The sequence below is a fragment of the Eriocheir sinensis genome, chromosome 43, assembly GCF_024679095.1.
Source record: "Eriocheir sinensis breed Jianghai 21 chromosome 43, ASM2467909v1, whole genome shotgun sequence".
NCBI classification, from domain to species: Eukaryota; Metazoa; Arthropoda; class Malacostraca; order Decapoda; family Varunidae; genus Eriocheir; species Eriocheir sinensis.
Genome location: NC_066551.1, coordinates 5,274,466 through 5,292,161, shown reverse-complemented (window position 1 = coordinate 5,292,161; position 17,696 = coordinate 5,274,466). Strand labels below are relative to the sequence as shown.

The window sequence follows — 17,696 nt, the reverse complement described above, 5'->3', positions numbered from 1 at the left end:
TAGATTCCTCTGTATTATTAGTTCGTGTTGAAAATATCCGGGATGTGCAAGTAAACAAATTCCATAAGTAATGTCGAGAGGCTGTAACATTTGAGGCCAACCATATTGATTCCCACATTCTTACATACCGTAGAGTTTGTTCTTTTTAATGCACCTGAATGGATTTATAGATATTTATTAGTTAAGATTTTGTTGTTTTTCTGCGCTGATATATCTCGTCTTTGCATATGATCAACTGCTCTTTTGTCGTATATTATGTATTCTACTAAGCTTCAGACCTTCAGGAAATAAATAGGAAAGAGTGTATTCATTGTATTTACTGTATTTATTGTGTGTAAGTGTCGTTCTCGAAATTTCTGAGAAGTTTCCCGAAGTTACTAGCGGCTGGCGGGAGAGGCTCAGACTACCGTACTCAACATCTTATTTTCCTGTTTCCGACCCAAAACTACTACAAAAAAGCCGTCAGTAATTAACATTTTTATCAATAACTTGAAATAAATATCGTTAGTTGTCTGGAGGCGAGAGTTTTGGGCCTGAAACCGATAAAAGTAATGTTGTGAGTACGACAATCGCTGGAGAGGGTGCGAGCAACGTTGCCAAATTGCCGGACTCGCCCTCTCGTATGTACCAATTTCTGGCCCAAAAACTGTCTCCTAAGCCCCAATAACTAGATTAATTTATACATATAGCTAAAATGGTTAATGATTGGTACTTTTTTGACAATAATCATGAGTCAGAAGCCGGAAAATGCGATATTCCGAGCACGACAATGAGAGGGTGTGCGGCGAGGCGGAGGCGGCAACAGTGACCAGTCAAAAGAAGAAGAAGAGGAAGTAAGGTGAGTGTGAGCGAGCCTAGCACGGAGCCATGGTGGACTACAGCAAGTGGAAGGACATTGAGGTGAGTAACAGCCTGCTTATATTGCCTGGGAGGAGTCTGATTATCGTCCTGTCACGTGTTAAGTCAGGGGGAGCCTCAAGGCCCGTGGTTGGTGGAGGGGTAAAACTACAGAACAACAACTACCCCTCCACCACTCCAGCCACCCCTACCCCCCAACACAAGCCTGGGGACCTGTAGGGAACAGTTTTTTGGGGGGGAAGGCAAAATCACTGAAAAGTGGGCTCCTGAATTTCCCTTAAAAATCCCTAAAATAGGGAAAATTCCTTGGTCTCAAAAGTAAGGAAAGTCCCTAATGTATATGGCATGCTCTTGTAATCTATTATAACATAACCTTGCAGCCGCTGCAGCCGGTGTGCTGACGAGTGTCGGGCGTGTCACTCCCCACCACTGCCGCCAAAATCCGTCCTGCGCTGCGTAATTTTTGACAGCCCACACCTCTTGTCGAATTTATTTAAACTATCCCAACTGAACTTTATGTAACCTAACCTTTAGCAAGGGGGCTTCGCCCCCCTCAACCCTCCTTGTAACCAGGGGGGCACAGCCCTCCCTGGACCCCCCCACATTATAACCTTATAGGGAAAAAGACCCTAGAAGTAGAGCAACTCTAGGGAAATGTCATGTCGAATATATTTAAACTACCCCAACCGAACTTTACATAACAACGGTTACCTCTAATGGGGGGCTTCGCCCCTGTCGACCCCCCTCCTAACCAGGAGGGCGGGGCCCCCCCTGGACCCCCCACATTATAACCTCCTAGGGAAAAAGACCGTAGAAGTAGAGCAACTCTTGGGAAATGCCATGTCGAATATATTTAAACTACTACTTGTGTGTCAGTGCAGTATTACTCTTCATTAGTATGTCACTTTTAATTTTCGAATCGTTGTGATTTTGTCGAGGGTTTGGTAGTAGAACTCCAATCAGGTTTGTTGCACAGAATTTCTAAGGCATTAAAAAAAAAAAAAAAAAAATCAAGGTATGCCCAAAACTGTTAAAGCTCATAGTTCATGTTCGTAATTTGTGCAGCATATGGTTCATGGCCTTTGTGAGACTTTCATAGTTTAGTGGCAGGATCAGGATTATTTTCTTAGGGAAGGGTCCTGGAGGTCTCTTGGTGCAAGGGGAAGATGATGTTCTAAGAAAAGGATCAGTGATTGGTGATCTCTTAATGTTATGTATCTAATTGATGTGTTTCAGATATCAGACGATGAGGATGACACTCATCCTAACATTGACACACCGTCCCTGTTTCGATGGCGGCACCAGGCCAGACTTGAGCGAATGGCAGAGAAGGAGAAGGAGTTGGAGGTGGTAAAAGGAGAAAAACAAAAGTTAGTATTTAATTGCATTTGTTATTCATGAGTGAATTTTGTTACATTTAAAAGATGGATGTCATTATCTCACTTTAATGCCAATTGCCAAGGTAATGTCTCCTATCATGAATATGCAAACTTAAATGAAAAGCTTCTCAAAATGTACATTCTCTGTATCTTTAGTTTCTGGAAATAGATCTGAAGGCACCATGTATACTAGGGCACCATATACCTAGGTAAGGAGTATATGAAAGATCATTATCTATCTAATCTTGGTCCACATCACAGGTATGAGAAAGAAGTCAAGGAGTTAAAGGAAAAGCTTACTAAGTCCAAAGATTCTGGCATGGAAGACATGTCCAAACTGCAGCAGGCACTTTCTGAATTGGAAAAGAAAGGAGAGAATTTAGTTAAGAAACAGAAGGAATTGGAAAAGAAAGAAAAGGTAATTATTTGTAAATAACAATATATATTTTATGGCAATTGAATATTTATGCCATCTGACAGTTGACTGAGGTAGTTTAATTATTTATTGATATAGTTAAGCTTTTCCAGCATTTAATATTTGTAATGTCTTTTTTCTCCTTCAGCTTGAGCCATGGAATGTTGACACCATTAGCTGTGATGGTTTTAGCAAGACAATAATCAATCATCCACCTTCAAGAAAGGATGAGGACCTATCAGAAGAAGAGAGAGAGAAGCGTATGAAAGAGTTTGTTAAGAAAAATGAAGCCAATATCAAGAAATATGGCATGTACAGAAGCTTTGATGATTCTAGGCGATTTCTAATGGTTAGTAAAATTTAAGGTGACAGTTTTTGTGATAGTGGATAACATCTTTGTGAAATAATTTTGTTCAAGTTTTATGATTCGATGAAAAACAACAATAAAAAAAACAATCACTGCCTAACCAGAATGATTTAAGTGGATTGGAAAGGCAAACTCAAGAATGCTAGAGAAAATCTACTGCAATGAGTAAACTAAGACTTGTAGAGTATAGGAGTGAACAGAGTTAAGGGTGGATCATTAGAGCATTGTTAAGTAGCAACCATGGTGCAGTAGTACCACTGAGAGCATTGAATATGAATTATATATGAATATTTTGCATTTATATCAGAGCTCATCTGTTGCGATGCTGTTGCTTTGCAGGAACACCCGGAACTGGCTTGTGAAGACACTGCCAATTATCTGGTGGTGTGGTGCATCAACCTGGAGATGGAAGAGAAACATGACCTTATGAAACATGTAGCCCACCAGACCATCTGTATGCAATTCATCTTGGAACTCGCCAAGCAGCTTGAGAGAGATCCACGTTCCTGCATATCTGCATTTTTCCACAGGTGCATAATGCTGTATTTCAGTCTCATGGTTAGAAACAAGAACAGAGTTACAGTAAGGTAGCCAGAAGCAGAAATAAGAGGCTAGATGTGTAGGATATAAAAATGCAGTGTCTGGCAACTAAAGAAAGGTCAGAATGTTGTTTTAATAAGAAATATCTTATGTACAGAATCCAGCAGGCTGAAATTGAGTACAAGACAGCTTTTACGGATGAACTTGAAGCCTTCAAAGATCGTATCAGAAAACGTGCTGCTCAGAAACTAGAAGAGTTGATGAAGGAGGCAGAGGAGGAGGAGCGGGAGCAAAGACTTGGTCCAGGTGGTCTTGATCCTGTTGAGGTGATGGAGACGCTGCCAGAGGTAAGTTGCTTTTGTTATGATTGTCTGAAAACATAACACTTGGCAATGTCTCCAAGCCCTCAAACAGACACAGCTGATGGCCTGAATGAAAATATTGAAGTCTTTTCTGATCTATCCTCTTTATTGCTAGAAATATCAGGAATTAACATTATTTCAAGTGGAAAGCAGGACTGAAGGTTAGTTCACAGTAGGAGTGATGTTAAGCTATGGTTGCTAAGTCGGCAAGACACGATGCTTGCTATGTAAATGTTCACACTGGAAGCGATGACAGTGAAGATAACTATGTGTAAGTTCCACCCAACAGCTGTCCTTCCTGTTCCCATCCCTCTAGCCTTCGGAAGACATAACATATAAGCATGAATATTTCTGTACTTCCTCTGTCAACTGCTCCATTGCTTCCATGACTCCTGTGTTTGAAAATTGAAGTTGCCTTCTTTAAATGGCACCCCACATGCTTTAAGGCGGTGTCACACTAGCACTTTTTCCGTCGATTAATGTGATTTCCGTCGATTTTCCATCGTTCCGCATGAACTTATCGCATGAATTTGTCAGACGATCAGGATCGTTTCCGCCTGCAAATTTCCGCCTTTGTTTACATTTCCAAGACCAAGACCGAGACTTTCCGCGTGGCTTCAATCTGTCTCAAACGCTCTCCTGCAGTGACAGGTTTCCTCATCCTGGTGTCACTTCTGGCAATAAGAGGTGTCACTTACTCCAGAAGTCTGTGGTACTGGCTCTTGTCCAACCTGATCCAATTCTTCAGAGTCTCATGATCCTCTAAACTCAGCTCTTTTAACAGCCTGTGGTACACACTTTCTCTTTCCCGACGAGCCAACCATGAGCGCATCCATGCACGCTTTTTGGCTTGTTTAGCTCGTCTAAGTCTCACAATACACAGTATTAGGTTCAGAGCAGCGTATCTTTGCCGCAGCGTGGACTCCATGTTTGTTTACACTCCTTGGTCTGTGCCGACGGAAAGTTTCAGACGAAACACCGTTTGTGTGTGACAGGCCGCAGCCAAGATATCGACGATTTTCAGAAAAACGACGGAAAAAGTTGACGGAAAAAGTGCTAGTGTGACACCGCCTTTAGATTAGCATGTGGCAGACTGCTGGCAACTTCTCACTTTCTCAGTTGCTAAGCAGTGAGCAGTGCTGGAGTTCCCTGTACAATGTTCTACTGCATATGCATGAGGTGAGCTGTCTTTGAAAAATTGTGGAGGCGGTGAGCATGGAAGCTGTGTGAGCAATGTTACTGACATTGCTTACATAGCTTTGCATCCGGTGTGAACAGTCTCATTGAAAACAACAAAAGGGATTGAAAGCCACATGGCGGCACAGTGCATGTAGCGTAGCTTTGCTGCCGGTGTGAACAGGCCTTGAATAGTAAGAATATTGAAATTAATGCCAAAATCAAATTTGGGGGGCAATAATCTCGGTATTTACTTTCAGTCTTTCTGAAGCCTTGAACTTTCCTATCTTTCTTAGGAGTTTTGTGAGGCTGTTGCTAGGCACACTGTAGAGTAATAATTAACATGTAGAACATTTTGGAATGATTGATGAAGGCATTATAGTTAGCTCCTAAAAATTTTCTCAATCTTTTTGTAACATTTTCAGGAGTTAAAAGAATGCTTCCTGAGTCAGGATGTGGGACTGTTGCAGAAGACAATAGAGAAAATGGATCCTGAAGAGGCAAAATACCACATGAAGAGATGTGTTGACTCGGGGTTATGGGTACCTAATGCCAATGAGAGTAGTAGTGCAGACAAAGATGAAGCTCCAGCTGAGTAGAATGCAGTTGTCTGCTACATTTATCTTGGGTAATTTCCTCATTAAGTGTGAATGATATGAAAGTTGATGTTGAGTGCAGAGAACAATTATATGGCTTTTTTTTTTTTACAGAAGTGTGCAATTGGATTACTTTTATAATGTACAAAGTAAATTTTTTGTCTACTTTATTGAAAAAGTAAAAATGTTTTGTGGATGAGCGGGATAAACTTAATGCCATGCATCAGAAATGACTGTCTTGAATTTTTATAAAGTTTAGATTCATGTGTATGTATGTGTCATTGGCCCTGTTTCCCTTAGAGGTAGGGTCGGTCTGTAATAAGGTACTCTGAAGTAGTTGAAGGTGACTCAGTTCTCATACACAGCTTCTTGCACTACAGGAACATTTGTTTTTGTTTTATAACACATTGTGGTACATGGAGAACTTCACAGATCCTACATCTTGGGAATTATATTAAAAGGCCATGTGACCACTTTGCTTAACCAATTTAACAAGGACGATACAGAATGCTTGACCTCCAACCTTGCAGTTATTTCTGAATGGGGCAGAAGGAACTTATAGTCTAGCTCAGCTAAATGTGCAGTTGTGTCTGCGCCCTCTGAGGAACAAGTGGGAGTACAGCATTGCCATGTTTTTAACTCCACGTTGGTTGCCTCTCTCCCTCTCTCTCGTGGCATTACCGCCACGAGGATTTGAATGTATTTTTTTCTTATTTACGTCAGCTTATTTTAACGTACATTCCTTCACGATATAATCTAAATATAATTGTGAAACTACTTACACATCCCAAAATGAAAGGGAAACTCAATGATAAGTATAGCATTTTTTTTTTTAGCAACACTAAAATATGTATGCCACGTTTCTTTATATGCTTATAAATATCTTGTCCATAATGCGTTAACTGTTCTTTCATACGTTATAATACTAAGACTAAATGTGTATGCATATTTGCTGATCATATTTGCCTTGGTTTTACTTATATTAGAAAATTTCTACATCACGGGCTAGGAGACACGCGGCAAGGCTGTACAAGGGGACCCCCTACGCTGAACACCCCCACAACCGCACGTTTAGCCAAGCCAAACAATAATGCCCTTCAATGCCTCAGAAACTCAATTTGTCCACCTGTTAGCTTGATGTAATCTTCCAAACAGCTATCCCCTAGTCCTTGATAACACTCGTCCCCTTCTTCAAAATACACATTATTGGCCTATCCTTAACTCAAAATCTTAACTGGAAATTTTATATTTCCTCTCTTGCTAAATCAGCTTCCATGAGGTTAGCCATACTGTATTGTTTCCACCAATTTCCCCCCTCAGATGCTGTTCATATACTTGGGCCTTGGCTGCCCTTGTATAGAGTATGCATCTTGTGTGGAAGGGGCTCCTTGCACAACCCTTTTGGGCAGAGTAGAGTCAAAGGTTCTTAATCTCATCAGCTCTCTTCCTCATACTAAAGGTCTCTAACCTCTCTGCAGCAGCATTCTCTCACTTTGTATCTTCTATTGATATTTTCATGCTGACTGCTCTTCTAAACTTGATAACTGCATGCCTCCACACCTCCTGTGGCCCCACATTACACTACTTTCTACTTTAACTCATCTATGTGCCATCCAAATTCTTAATTTGATATACTTATCAAAGGGAGAACCTTTACTACTGCAACCTGCTTTGACTATAGTCATTTGGAGTTAGAAGCTGATCCCCAAAAATTACGGTTACTTAGAGCACTTGCCACAGCCCTGCCTCTGTGGAAAGAGGAATCATCAGTGGGGGTTATAGTAAATATATGAATGCATCATAAGAGGACATTGAGATACATTGCTTCCTTGATAATGAAGGTTGAGGTTAGCAACTATATCTACCCTCAGTTTATGTTTTTCCTGTCATCGGTGCAAATAAAAAAAATATGCTCACTTCAGCCCTGTCTGCAAAACTAGATCACTCATGGTGTGTGTGTGTGTGTACAGTAAAATCTCACTTTAACAAACCACTTTGGGGAAAGTGGTTGATGTTACATTAAAAAGTCTGTTATATCCGAGGAATCCAAACTTTTCACATATGGTGAACTTTGTTTGTTATATGAGCTGAAAGTTCGCTATTTCTGTTCGCTACATCTATGTGTATAAGAAAGTTTGTTCACTATATGAAAGATGAGGCACAGAAGGATGATCAGGGTTGTTTACAGTCGGGCAGACAAAGTTAGACTGACTAGATGCACCACCCAGTCGGCTTTGTTTCCTTCGGCACCAGCTGATGTGCTTGTACATGTTTGACCAGCCCACCACCAAACTGAACCCCACACTTAATGAACTTGTTTGGTAAATCTCTGCATATACCAGACTGGACCAAAAAGTTTTAAAGCTGAAATTTGTTATGTGAATGTATGTACAAGGGAGGGTTTACTGTGTGTGTGTGTGTGTGTATAATATATATATATATATATATATATATATATATATATATATATATATATATATATATATATATATATATATATATATATATATATACATACATATAAACTGAATGTAACACGTGACCTCTGATGTCTGGCACATCATGATTTAGTGTGATATAAAGAAAGCCTTAAGTATTCATTAATGAGTCACATAAGCATTTGCCTGCTGTGGGAACATTGCATCACCTCAATACACAAAACATTTTTCTGGTAATGGAATACAAGATTAGTTTGAGGCCCAATAGACCTCTTTCCACATACCTTACATGTATGTAGCGCTTGTGCATGTTTACACATAAATTACACTTGCACAGTGTTTCTTTTAATTGTCAGCTTTGTCAGTCATTAAAGTCTGGGAAATTTTGTTTTACTTTATCACCCCTAAGACTAAAAAGTAAATTTTCCTTCTTTAACTTTAGTAGCCTTATTTCCATGAGAGGTAGGTTGTAAAATGAGGCATGTGACATACATACTTTGTAGAATTTTGTGGAGACCTGTCAAGTAAGTCAACTCTTCCTTGCAAAGTGGACCAACACCGGATTGCACATCTAATGTTTGCCATGAATGTGTGTCCTAATAGTTGCATTTCCTGTTATACATTTTTGAGAGGGAAAAAAAATGAAAGGCTGGTTTTGGATGAGTTATGTGGTGCCCATGAATGTTACTGGGCAATAGAATATACTACCTTGACAGTTGTTTTGCACTAGGTAGCCGGACCACTCATTTCTGATGTTAACAGCATGGTGTTCATAAGCAGGAAATAACTATATAGTCCAGTACAATAGGAGTTGGTGATCCCTAGTTGAGAAAGCTTTCAAAAGTGAATCAACTAGTTTTTGCTGTGTATTACAAGAATATTCACAATTTTGATCACCAATATTGTCCAATGAGAAAACTGGAGCAGTATTTAACGGGGAACGTACGTACGCCAGGCGGGCGCGTTGTTACACACATCCGTCACCTCCCCTTGCAATGGTCCTGAGCAAGCCTCCACGCAGCTACCCTTTCCATCCCAGGCCCGTCTCGGCAGGATCGATCAACTTGCCCCAGCCATGAGTTACGTGGGCGTCCCCTTTGTCTCCTGCACTTCTGGTTGTCTCATACAGAAGCAACTAAAGGCAGGATCAGTGTCCGGGAAGCGTGCCACGTGCCCATACAGCAGCAGGAGTTGGTGTTCACGGGCGACAGGCCTTAATTAATTTTCAAGTAGTTGCTGGTTCGAGACGGTCTTTCCATGATACCCCATGACCCTGTGAAGGTAGTATCGATCTAGTGCAACCAGCTGTTATGCCAGTGCCTTAACTACTGCCCCTGGTAAACCGAGCTCCGTGCGAGTCCGCTGGCCTCGGTTCGAATCCCGGCACTGGCAGTCGGCGCGCAGCCCACCCAACTGTCCGTAAAAGGCCAGCAGGTGCAGTTTTAGTATATACCCCCGAGTTTTACCCTGATCACTACAATTCCAGTCAATCAGCAGTACTTGAGTCACAGGGTGAGTTGCAAACCATAAATAAAAAGGGCCTATAATTACGTAATGTTTACATAAGTCGCTGCATGGTATCAATCTTGGACATAAAGCAGTACGCCATTAAATTTTGTGTGGAAACTTTATTATTAAGTTAGGGCAAGGATACAAGTTGAGGGCAAGGATAGAAGAAGGCCAAGTAGGTGACCTTCAGTCTCCTCGGCGACCTCGACCTCGGGGCGTGGCCGTGGCTTTGGCTTGCCATGGCAACTCCCACACCAGCAAAGCACCGTATTTAGTACAAACAGAGGCTCTACATGGATTTAAGTTAGTAAAAATGGCTTACATAATGATGCCTATAGAGTAGAGTAGTGGGAGTCGTAGTAACAGGGTCGGGGGTGGCGGGGCGGGACACGTGGATCAGCTGTTGGCCGCCCCCCACGACCCACACTCGTCCCTCACTGTGTCTCTCTGCGGGCACGTCAGTTGCTGCGGGACGCCCCTCACAACGCCACGATGACTCTCACCAGCTACACGAAGGCCACCAAGCCGTTTGAGGGCCAGAAGCCAGGGACCAGCGGGCTGAGGAAGGCTGTCAAGGTGTTTGAGAAGGTGAGTGGCTCGACACACAACCGGCGGCGCGGGGCCCACCACGCCATCATTGACCTTTATTACTAGTGTGGCAGTATCCCGCCCCGATTTACTTCCTAGGCTTTACGGTTTCTTTAGAAGGTTTGGCAGAGTTGGATCAAGTGTGGCCAGGTGGTGTAGGTTTAATGTTGAATGGTCATATGGCTGTTAATCTGTTGGACTCATGGAGGTAGAATTGGTGGAGTCGACATTAGCCCAATTAAATGAATCCGCCCGAGCTGTCATTTTTACGGCCAGGTGTCAGGTGTTGTCAGGTCAGGCTCCCTCTTAATGGGCTCGGCCAGGCTCGCCCACCTGGTTTTCCGCAAGGCATAAGAGGCCTTGACTTCGCCACTGTATGGATTGGTCGTAGTTGACTCATTTTTAATTCAGATAAAGCTGTCGCTAAGTCCTGTTTATAGGTGAGTTCAAGGAGGTGAGGTTTTCAAGTTAAGTCTATCCTTTAAGTTTTACAAAAATATCTTGGTAAAATAAAAGGTATTTATGAAATATATACCGCATCAATAAATGAACGGTAATCAAAAACACCACCACCATAATGGATGAGACCAGGTCTGGAGGTAATGGCCGTGAGTTCTCACCTGGCCCGGGCATCCCCCATCTTTTGGCCGTAAATTTGACAGTTCGTCGGTTTCACCTCAATGAATGGGATTAGCGGGCCATGTCGACTCCACCAATTCTACCTCCATGGTTGGACTACTTCTCACCCACCTATAAAATAGCTTCAACATTGCATAGAATACTTAGTGTACATTCTAAACAGGCAGCCTTAGTTACTCCAAAGCCTTCCCTGTTGACAAAGGTGCCTTGTAGATTACAAGTCCATTGTTATTCCTAATAAGGGTGTTTCCTTAGCAGAGTGAATCTCATAACAGCCCTGTAAGATGCTTGGGAATGTAGTTTGTGTCGGTAATATCTACAACATGGATGCATTATTACAGTAATTCTGGACGAAATGTTCTTGCTTAGTTTACTTAGTGTTGTCTAGTGGCCATGCCTCACAGTAGTGACCCTTTGCTGCTTCTGCTGATGTACCCATTGATAAGGTACACTTGCCCCATCACTGAGTTGCAGGCTGCCCGGTTGTTTGCAGTGTAGCCTGGAACTGGTGGCTCTTCTGGCACTGTCGATCCTGTCTTTGAAATTATACCCTCTGTTCATCTTGTTAGTTCTTCAGTTGCCTTCGGCATTACAAACGGAGGCCCTACGTGGCTTTAAATTTATAAACGACAAAAAAACTATGCATTTAGAGCATTGCAATGTTTGCTGTAGTAACACTCCATATATATATATATATATATATATATATATATATATATATATATATATATATATATATATATATATATATATATATATATATATATATATATATATATATATATATATATATATATATATATATATATATATATATATATATATATATATATATATATATATATACATATATCTTTAACAATAAGAATAATACAATATTTATACTCCCTTTATAGAAAAAAATCTTCAATTTTTACCTATTATGTTTTGAATTAAATAAATCTCTGAACAGGAACATTACACTGAGAACTTTGTGCAATGCATCCTGAGCGCCATGAGCGGGAGCCTGACCGGCAGCACACTGGTGGTTGGCGGGGACGGCCGCTACTTTGGCAAGAAGGCCGTCGACATCATCATCAAGATGTGTGCAGCCAATGGGGTAAGGATGCCTTCAGGGCTCAGTAGTCTCCATATTTTCACATTGTGAAATACATTAAACACTTTTGTAATTTAGTATCTTGTGTGATTATTGAATTTTACTAGACTAATGTTTAGCAGTGCAGTGTTAGAGATTGTCTAGCTATGCTTTGCCCTTCATGTAATCAGTAAGTCACCTCCTTTTTCAAGGTGCGCAAGCTGCTGGTGGGTCAGGATGGCATCCTTTCAACCCCGTGTGTGTCATGCATCATCCGCAAACACAAAACAGATGGGGGCATTGTCCTCACTGCCAGCCACAACCCTGGAGGACCTGATGCTGACTTTGGCATCAAGTTCAACATTTCTAATGGAGGTGAGAGGGTTAGGTTAGTGATGTCCTTATAAGCATTTAATATTTTTTGTTTAGGATATTATTGCATTGTAAGTGATATTTGTAAGGTGATACTAATGTACTGTGAGGTATGAAGGGACCAATGAGTCAATAGCTCTTTATGAACACGTACAGGTCCAGCTCCTGATGCTGTCACCAACAAGATCTATGAGATCAGTAAGAACATTGTGGAATACAAGATTTGTCCTGAGCTCAACTGTGACATCACCAAAATAGGAACATATGAATTTTCTGTAAGTATAATTCAGTTTCAGCTAGTACAGTAAACCTTCACTTTTATAGACTGTGATGTAATGAATTTTGGCTTTAATCAGTGTTTTGCCTAGTCCTGTATATGTGGGGATTTACCGAACAAGTTTGGTAAATGTGGGGTTCAGTTCGGTGATGGGCCGGGCGAATATGCACACACGTCTGTTGGTGGTGGTGGAAACAAAGCTGGCTGGGTGTTGTCTGCCTGACTGTAACAATTCTGCTCTCGTCCTACTGTGCCTCCCCTTTCATCAAATATAACAAACAAACTTTGTTGTATAGGAAAATCTTTAAAAATAGCTAACATTCAGCTTATGTAATGAAGAAAGTTTGCTATATGCAAAAGGTTCAGACCCTTCAGATATAACATCCCCCCCTTTCCCTCAATTGGTTTGTTGAGGCGAGGGTTTACTGTAATACGAAAAAAGCTAATATTCATCAACTTTGGTTGAATACCTAATGAGGCAAGCTGAGTTGTTTAATTGGGATACTTTTTTCCTGTAGGTTGAAAATCGACCATACACCGTGGAAGTTATTGACTCTGTTCAGGAATATGTTGATTACATGAAGGAAATCTTTGACTTTGCTGCAATTAGGAACCTTCTTCATGGAGCTAATGGCCCACCACTGAAAATCCTCATCAATGCCATGCATGGAGGTAAGGACACTCATTTTCTTTATCAAAGATAAAATATGAATGATAATACTGATATAGTGGAGCTCATTAAAAGCTTGCAGGAAAAGATTTAAGCCAAAAGGTTGGGAAGCATTTTTTGTATTCATTGTTTTTGTTAATAAACAGCTCTTATGAAAAGTTGAAAATAAAAACTGGAGTAGAAAAGAGTAGGTCTTGAGAATGTTTGCACATGTTTAATGTAAGGCATGATGTGTACTGATCGCCTCTACTCTGTGGTTGGGAAACAGTGACGGGTCCTTACGTCCGGCGCATCTTCCTGGAGGAGCTTGGGGCCAGTCCAGACTCTGCTGTAAACATTGTTCCACTGGAGGACTTTGGAGGTATGATTGGAACCTGACTCTTCTCTTGTATTCTATAAATTTTGATGCCTGTACATTTGCTTTCATCCTCTCACCCTATTTTTTATTCAGAAGTTCATAAGTAACAATAGATGTTGAAAATATGCATGTTATGGGAGTAAGTTTGTCTGTTCACCTATATCATTTTCCATAATCTTGCCCTCATTCACAAACTCCATTCATTCTTACCATGTGTCCAACCTGTGAAAATGCCACTCCTTGCTGTTACACCCACACACAAGCTCATGCACATCTACATAACATACTCCATCCAATCCTGACACACTATGTGCTCTTATGTAGCTTACAGCCATTGTGTACATTCATGAATACTGTGCTATATTTCATTTGGGTAACTTTTTTTTCTTATTGTATAGGTCACCACCCTGACCCCAACTTGACCTATGCTGCTGATTTAGTGAAGGCCATGAAGGAGGGAGACTTTGGGTTTGGCGCTGCTTTTGATGGTGATGGGGTGAGCAGACCAAGTTCTATTGCTGTGATATATAAAATTAAGACAATTCATGATACTGCTACAACACCCATACATTCTTAACTGACTTGAGCTGTCTGTCTGTCTTTTTACAGGACCGAAACATGATCCTGGGTCATAAGGCATTTTTCGTCACCCCCTCTGACTCTGTGGCAGTAATTGCCGACAACACCGACACTATTCCTTATTTCAAGAAACACGGAGTGAAGGGTCTTGCCCGCAGTATGCCCACCGGCTGTGCCATTGACAGGTAAACATCAACAAAGAAATGCTTTAGCCCTTGCATGAAAAAAATTATTGTTGAAAAATAATCCCTAGTGTTTTCGGAAGTAATGTTGCAAATTTGACTCATTGGTCACATTTAATAGTGAAATTTGAGCTTTACCACTGCATTACAGAGTGGCACAGAAAAAGGGAGTTGAAGTTTTTGAGGTTCCAACCGGCTGGAAGTACTTTGGTAACTTGATGGATGCTGGACGGCTGTCCATCTGTGGTGAGGAGAGCTTTGGGTAAGTCTTGTTTGTGCCTCTGCTGCAGTTATATCTTTTAAGCAGTTCTTTGAAAGAAGTTTGTAGTGAATAATTTGCATTACTATTTCAATGAGGATTCATTACACTTCATTTGCCATAAATAAATTGATCCTAATTTAAATACCTCTATGGCATAGTGGTTAGTATACCTATTATAGCTACCAATCCATGGGCCCAGGTTCAATCCCCAGCCTTGGAAGTGTTTGTGGAGCCCACCCAGCTGTTCATCTTCTCAGGGAAAGATAAACTTTGGTAACCTGGATGTCACACTGGTCCTTTGTTCAGGGTTATTGAATTTTTATGCTCCAGAGGCTCAAAGGCTCAGGTGACGGAGATGAGTACCAAAACAACATGCAGCTTTACTGGATGTTCTAAACTTTACCTTTTCCTTCAATTTTTGGCACTACAGAACAGGAAGCGATCATATCCGAGAGAAGGATGGAATCTGGGCTGTGCTGGCATGGCTGTCCATCCTCGCTGGTCGCAACATGTCCGTGGAGCAGGTCTTGATGAACCACTGGAACACTTACGGCAGGAACTTCTTCACCAGGTGCCACACCACAGTAGTCTTGAATGTGTGCATGTTGAAATTGTCTTGCTACATGAGAGATTAGAGGCTAGGAGTTGTGAATTGGATATGCAGAAGTGATTTAGGAGGAGGAAGCAGATGGATGATGTGAAAAAGAAATGTACTGTAAGACGTCTGCTTTAATGATCACAAAATACTTTCTGTTTATCAATTAATTATTCCTCACAGGTATGATTATGAGAATTGTGAAAGTGCCCCTTGCAACAAGATGATGGCTACCCTGGATGCCATGAGTGACGATCCATCTCTAGTGGGGAAGGAACTCTCACACGGGGGCAAGACCTACAATATTGATAAAATAGACAACTTCTCCTATACAGACCCCATCGATGGGTCAGTGGCCAAGAAACAGGTAAGATAAAAATATAGCTTGTAGTGATATAAAGGTATGAGAAGATGACCCCCTCCCCCTGTTTGTACTACCAAAAACACAAGGAAAAGAGGGAATTGAGCATCAGAGCTTTTGATATAAATTTTGAATACTTGATGAAGGTCCTCTGCCATTAATGTGTATTTTTCGTTTTACTCATCACTAAACTAAGAATAAGGTTCGCAGTGCAAGTAGATTCCCATAGCTGACCAGTGTTCCTCACAACAGGGTGTACGTGTGCTCATGACGGATGGCTCTCGTGTTGTGTTCCGGCTAAGTGGCACGGGCAGTTCTGGAGCGACTGTCCGTATGTACATTGAGAGCTATGAGTCTGACCCTTCAACCTATACTAAGGATGCACAGGTGAGTAACTGTCTCATGGTGGGGTAATTTTGTGCATTTGCATGCACTGTTGCAATTAGTAGTCATATCAAGGAAAAAACTACCATGGGAAATAGCAGAGGTACAAGAATAGTGGAAATAAATGGTTGATAGACTTATCTAGAGTAGCTTGTTTTCCCTAATATGGTTACTAGTTTGACACATACAAGTTAACATAACCCTAAGCAAGAGTATCTTTCTGTCTCATACCGAGACGCTGCACAGGGAACTAACTTTCAACGGGGTTGTGTACTGCTAATTAATATTACTATGCTACTACCACTATTGCTATTATTTCAATATAGTAGACAGTCATTTCTACCCCACTACTACTACTTCATTCTGAAGTATGAAATATCCTCTTCATAATTATTACCATGTAGTCTTCAGCTCTATTATTCTCTTCTAGGATGTTCTGAAGCCTTTGGTGGAAATTGCTCTAAGTTTGGCAAAACTTAAGGAGTATACAGGTCGTCAGGAACCAACAGTCATTACCTAGGTTAGCAGTGTTCGTCTTGCAGCCAGAGTCCATCTTAAGGCTGGGCTACTGGCATCTCAACATTTATATATGCATATAAAATGGAGACCTAAGTTTTAAACCTCATCAGATGCTTTGTTTCTGTTCATGTTTAATAAGTAAAGTGATTGTTTGAGTTAAATTTTGCACAGAAATGTAACGGCCAATATTTTACTTTAAAAAATGATATACCAGGGTCTCGTTATATGTGTGCGGTTACTTGGTAATTACAATTGTACATTATTTTAATGTCTCCTTACTGTTTAAAAACTCCCATGGTGGACACACTCCACTCTCGAGCATTTCAAGGTTATATGCTGTCCTCTTGCTTTTTATTCAAAGGGTTGGCACTTTACTGAGAGCAAACAGCAAAAAAAATTGAGTAGTGTACTTAGTACACACTCCTGGTTGTGACATGTAAACATAATTGCTGTTTGAATCATCATTCTGTAACACTAACAGAGCATCATCACAACAGATAAATGTGGCATACATTGCTCAAGTATAAAATTTTGCAGCAAAAATTTATGGTAGAAATACATTTCATGTAACTGCAGATTGACTGCAAAGTATAACAAAGTATAAATATAAGGAGACCCTGGTGCATATAAATAATTAGCTTGCTCAGTTTAAAATCATTGGTCTTTATTTTTTCATGGACCTTTTCAATTTCATGATGTGTTGAATGCCTTTTTGAGTGTTGAAAGAAAAATCAAATATATCCTAAGATACAAATTACAATCCATTAGCTATTTCAAGTATCAGTAGAGTCAAAACATGAAGGAAAACTACTGATCAGGCTGATCTTATGGTTTGTACATGAAAATACAAAGTGTAAAGTGCAATAAAAACTAAGTTTTCTAACTTGTATTATCTTAAAATGTTTTAATATTTTCTTGTGTCAAGTACTACAATAATCATCATGTCTTGCTTTCCTCTTAAGTTTTAAATGGACGGAGTAAATATTGGCAAAAACTAATGCCTGGCCCCTGGCCACACGTCTTGAAATATGTGTGTCATAAATTCACAGATGAGACATATATAACCAGGAACATTTATGCACAGTTCTCTCTTCCTGAACTCTGCAGGATCTAAAATGTGTATTGCTGCTTCCTGGTTCCACACTGTTATAGGCATGGCAATGCCTCAGGGGTAGCCATGGAAAACATCTTTAGT

General features: G+C 40.7%; 2 protein-coding genes across 2 annotated transcripts; both read left to right on the top strand.

Moving 5' to 3' along the window:
- Nucleotides 1-762: 762 nt before the first annotated feature.
- On the top strand, nucleotides 763-8,517 carry LOC127010357 (hsp90 co-chaperone Cdc37-like). Its single transcript, XM_050884312.1, has 7 exons — nucleotides 763-900; nucleotides 2,095-2,228; nucleotides 2,499-2,655; nucleotides 2,801-3,001; nucleotides 3,359-3,549; nucleotides 3,717-3,906; nucleotides 5,523-8,517. The coding sequence occupies exons 1-7, from the start codon at nucleotides 868-870 to the stop codon at nucleotides 5,694-5,696; spliced, it is 1,080 nt and encodes a 359-aa protein (XP_050740269.1). The 5' UTR covers nucleotides 763-867; the 3' UTR covers nucleotides 5,697-8,517.
- A 1,491-nt stretch (nucleotides 8,518-10,008) lies between these two features.
- Nucleotides 10,009-17,384, top strand: LOC127010354 (phosphoglucomutase-like). The gene is made up of 13 exons (XM_050884304.1): nucleotides 10,009-10,228; nucleotides 11,820-11,966; nucleotides 12,155-12,317; nucleotides 12,471-12,589; nucleotides 13,110-13,263; nucleotides 13,530-13,622; nucleotides 14,018-14,115; nucleotides 14,229-14,383; nucleotides 14,532-14,642; nucleotides 15,073-15,213; nucleotides 15,421-15,604; nucleotides 15,851-15,985; nucleotides 16,413-17,384. Exons 1-13 carry the CDS (start codon nucleotides 10,133-10,135, stop codon nucleotides 16,500-16,502), a joined length of 1,686 nt encoding a protein of 561 aa, XP_050740261.1. The 5' UTR covers nucleotides 10,009-10,132; the 3' UTR covers nucleotides 16,503-17,384.
- The last annotated feature ends 312 nt before the right edge of the window (nucleotides 17,385-17,696 follow it).

Excerpts from the sequence above, each read along its gene's own strand:
- LOC127010357 (XM_050884312.1), top strand. The coding sequence starts at position 868 with ATGGTGGACTACAGCAAGTGGAAGGACATTGAG. Across the intron at positions 901-2,094 it reads GCAAGTGGAAGGACATTGAG|ATATCAGACGATGAGGATGA; the intron begins GTGAGTAACAGC and ends GATGTGTTTCAG. Across the intron at positions 3,550-3,716 it reads ATATCTGCATTTTTCCACAG|AATCCAGCAGGCTGAAATTG; the intron begins GTGCATAATGCT and ends TCTTATGTACAG.
- LOC127010354 (XM_050884304.1), top strand. The coding sequence starts at position 10,133 with ATGACTCTCACCAGCTACACGAAGGCCACCAAGCCGTTTGAGGGCCAG. Across the intron at positions 12,318-12,470 it reads GTTCAACATTTCTAATGGAG|GTCCAGCTCCTGATGCTGTC; the intron begins GTGAGAGGGTTA and ends GAACACGTACAG. Across the intron at positions 13,264-13,529 it reads CATCAATGCCATGCATGGAG|TGACGGGTCCTTACGTCCGG; the intron begins GTAAGGACACTC and ends GTTGGGAAACAG.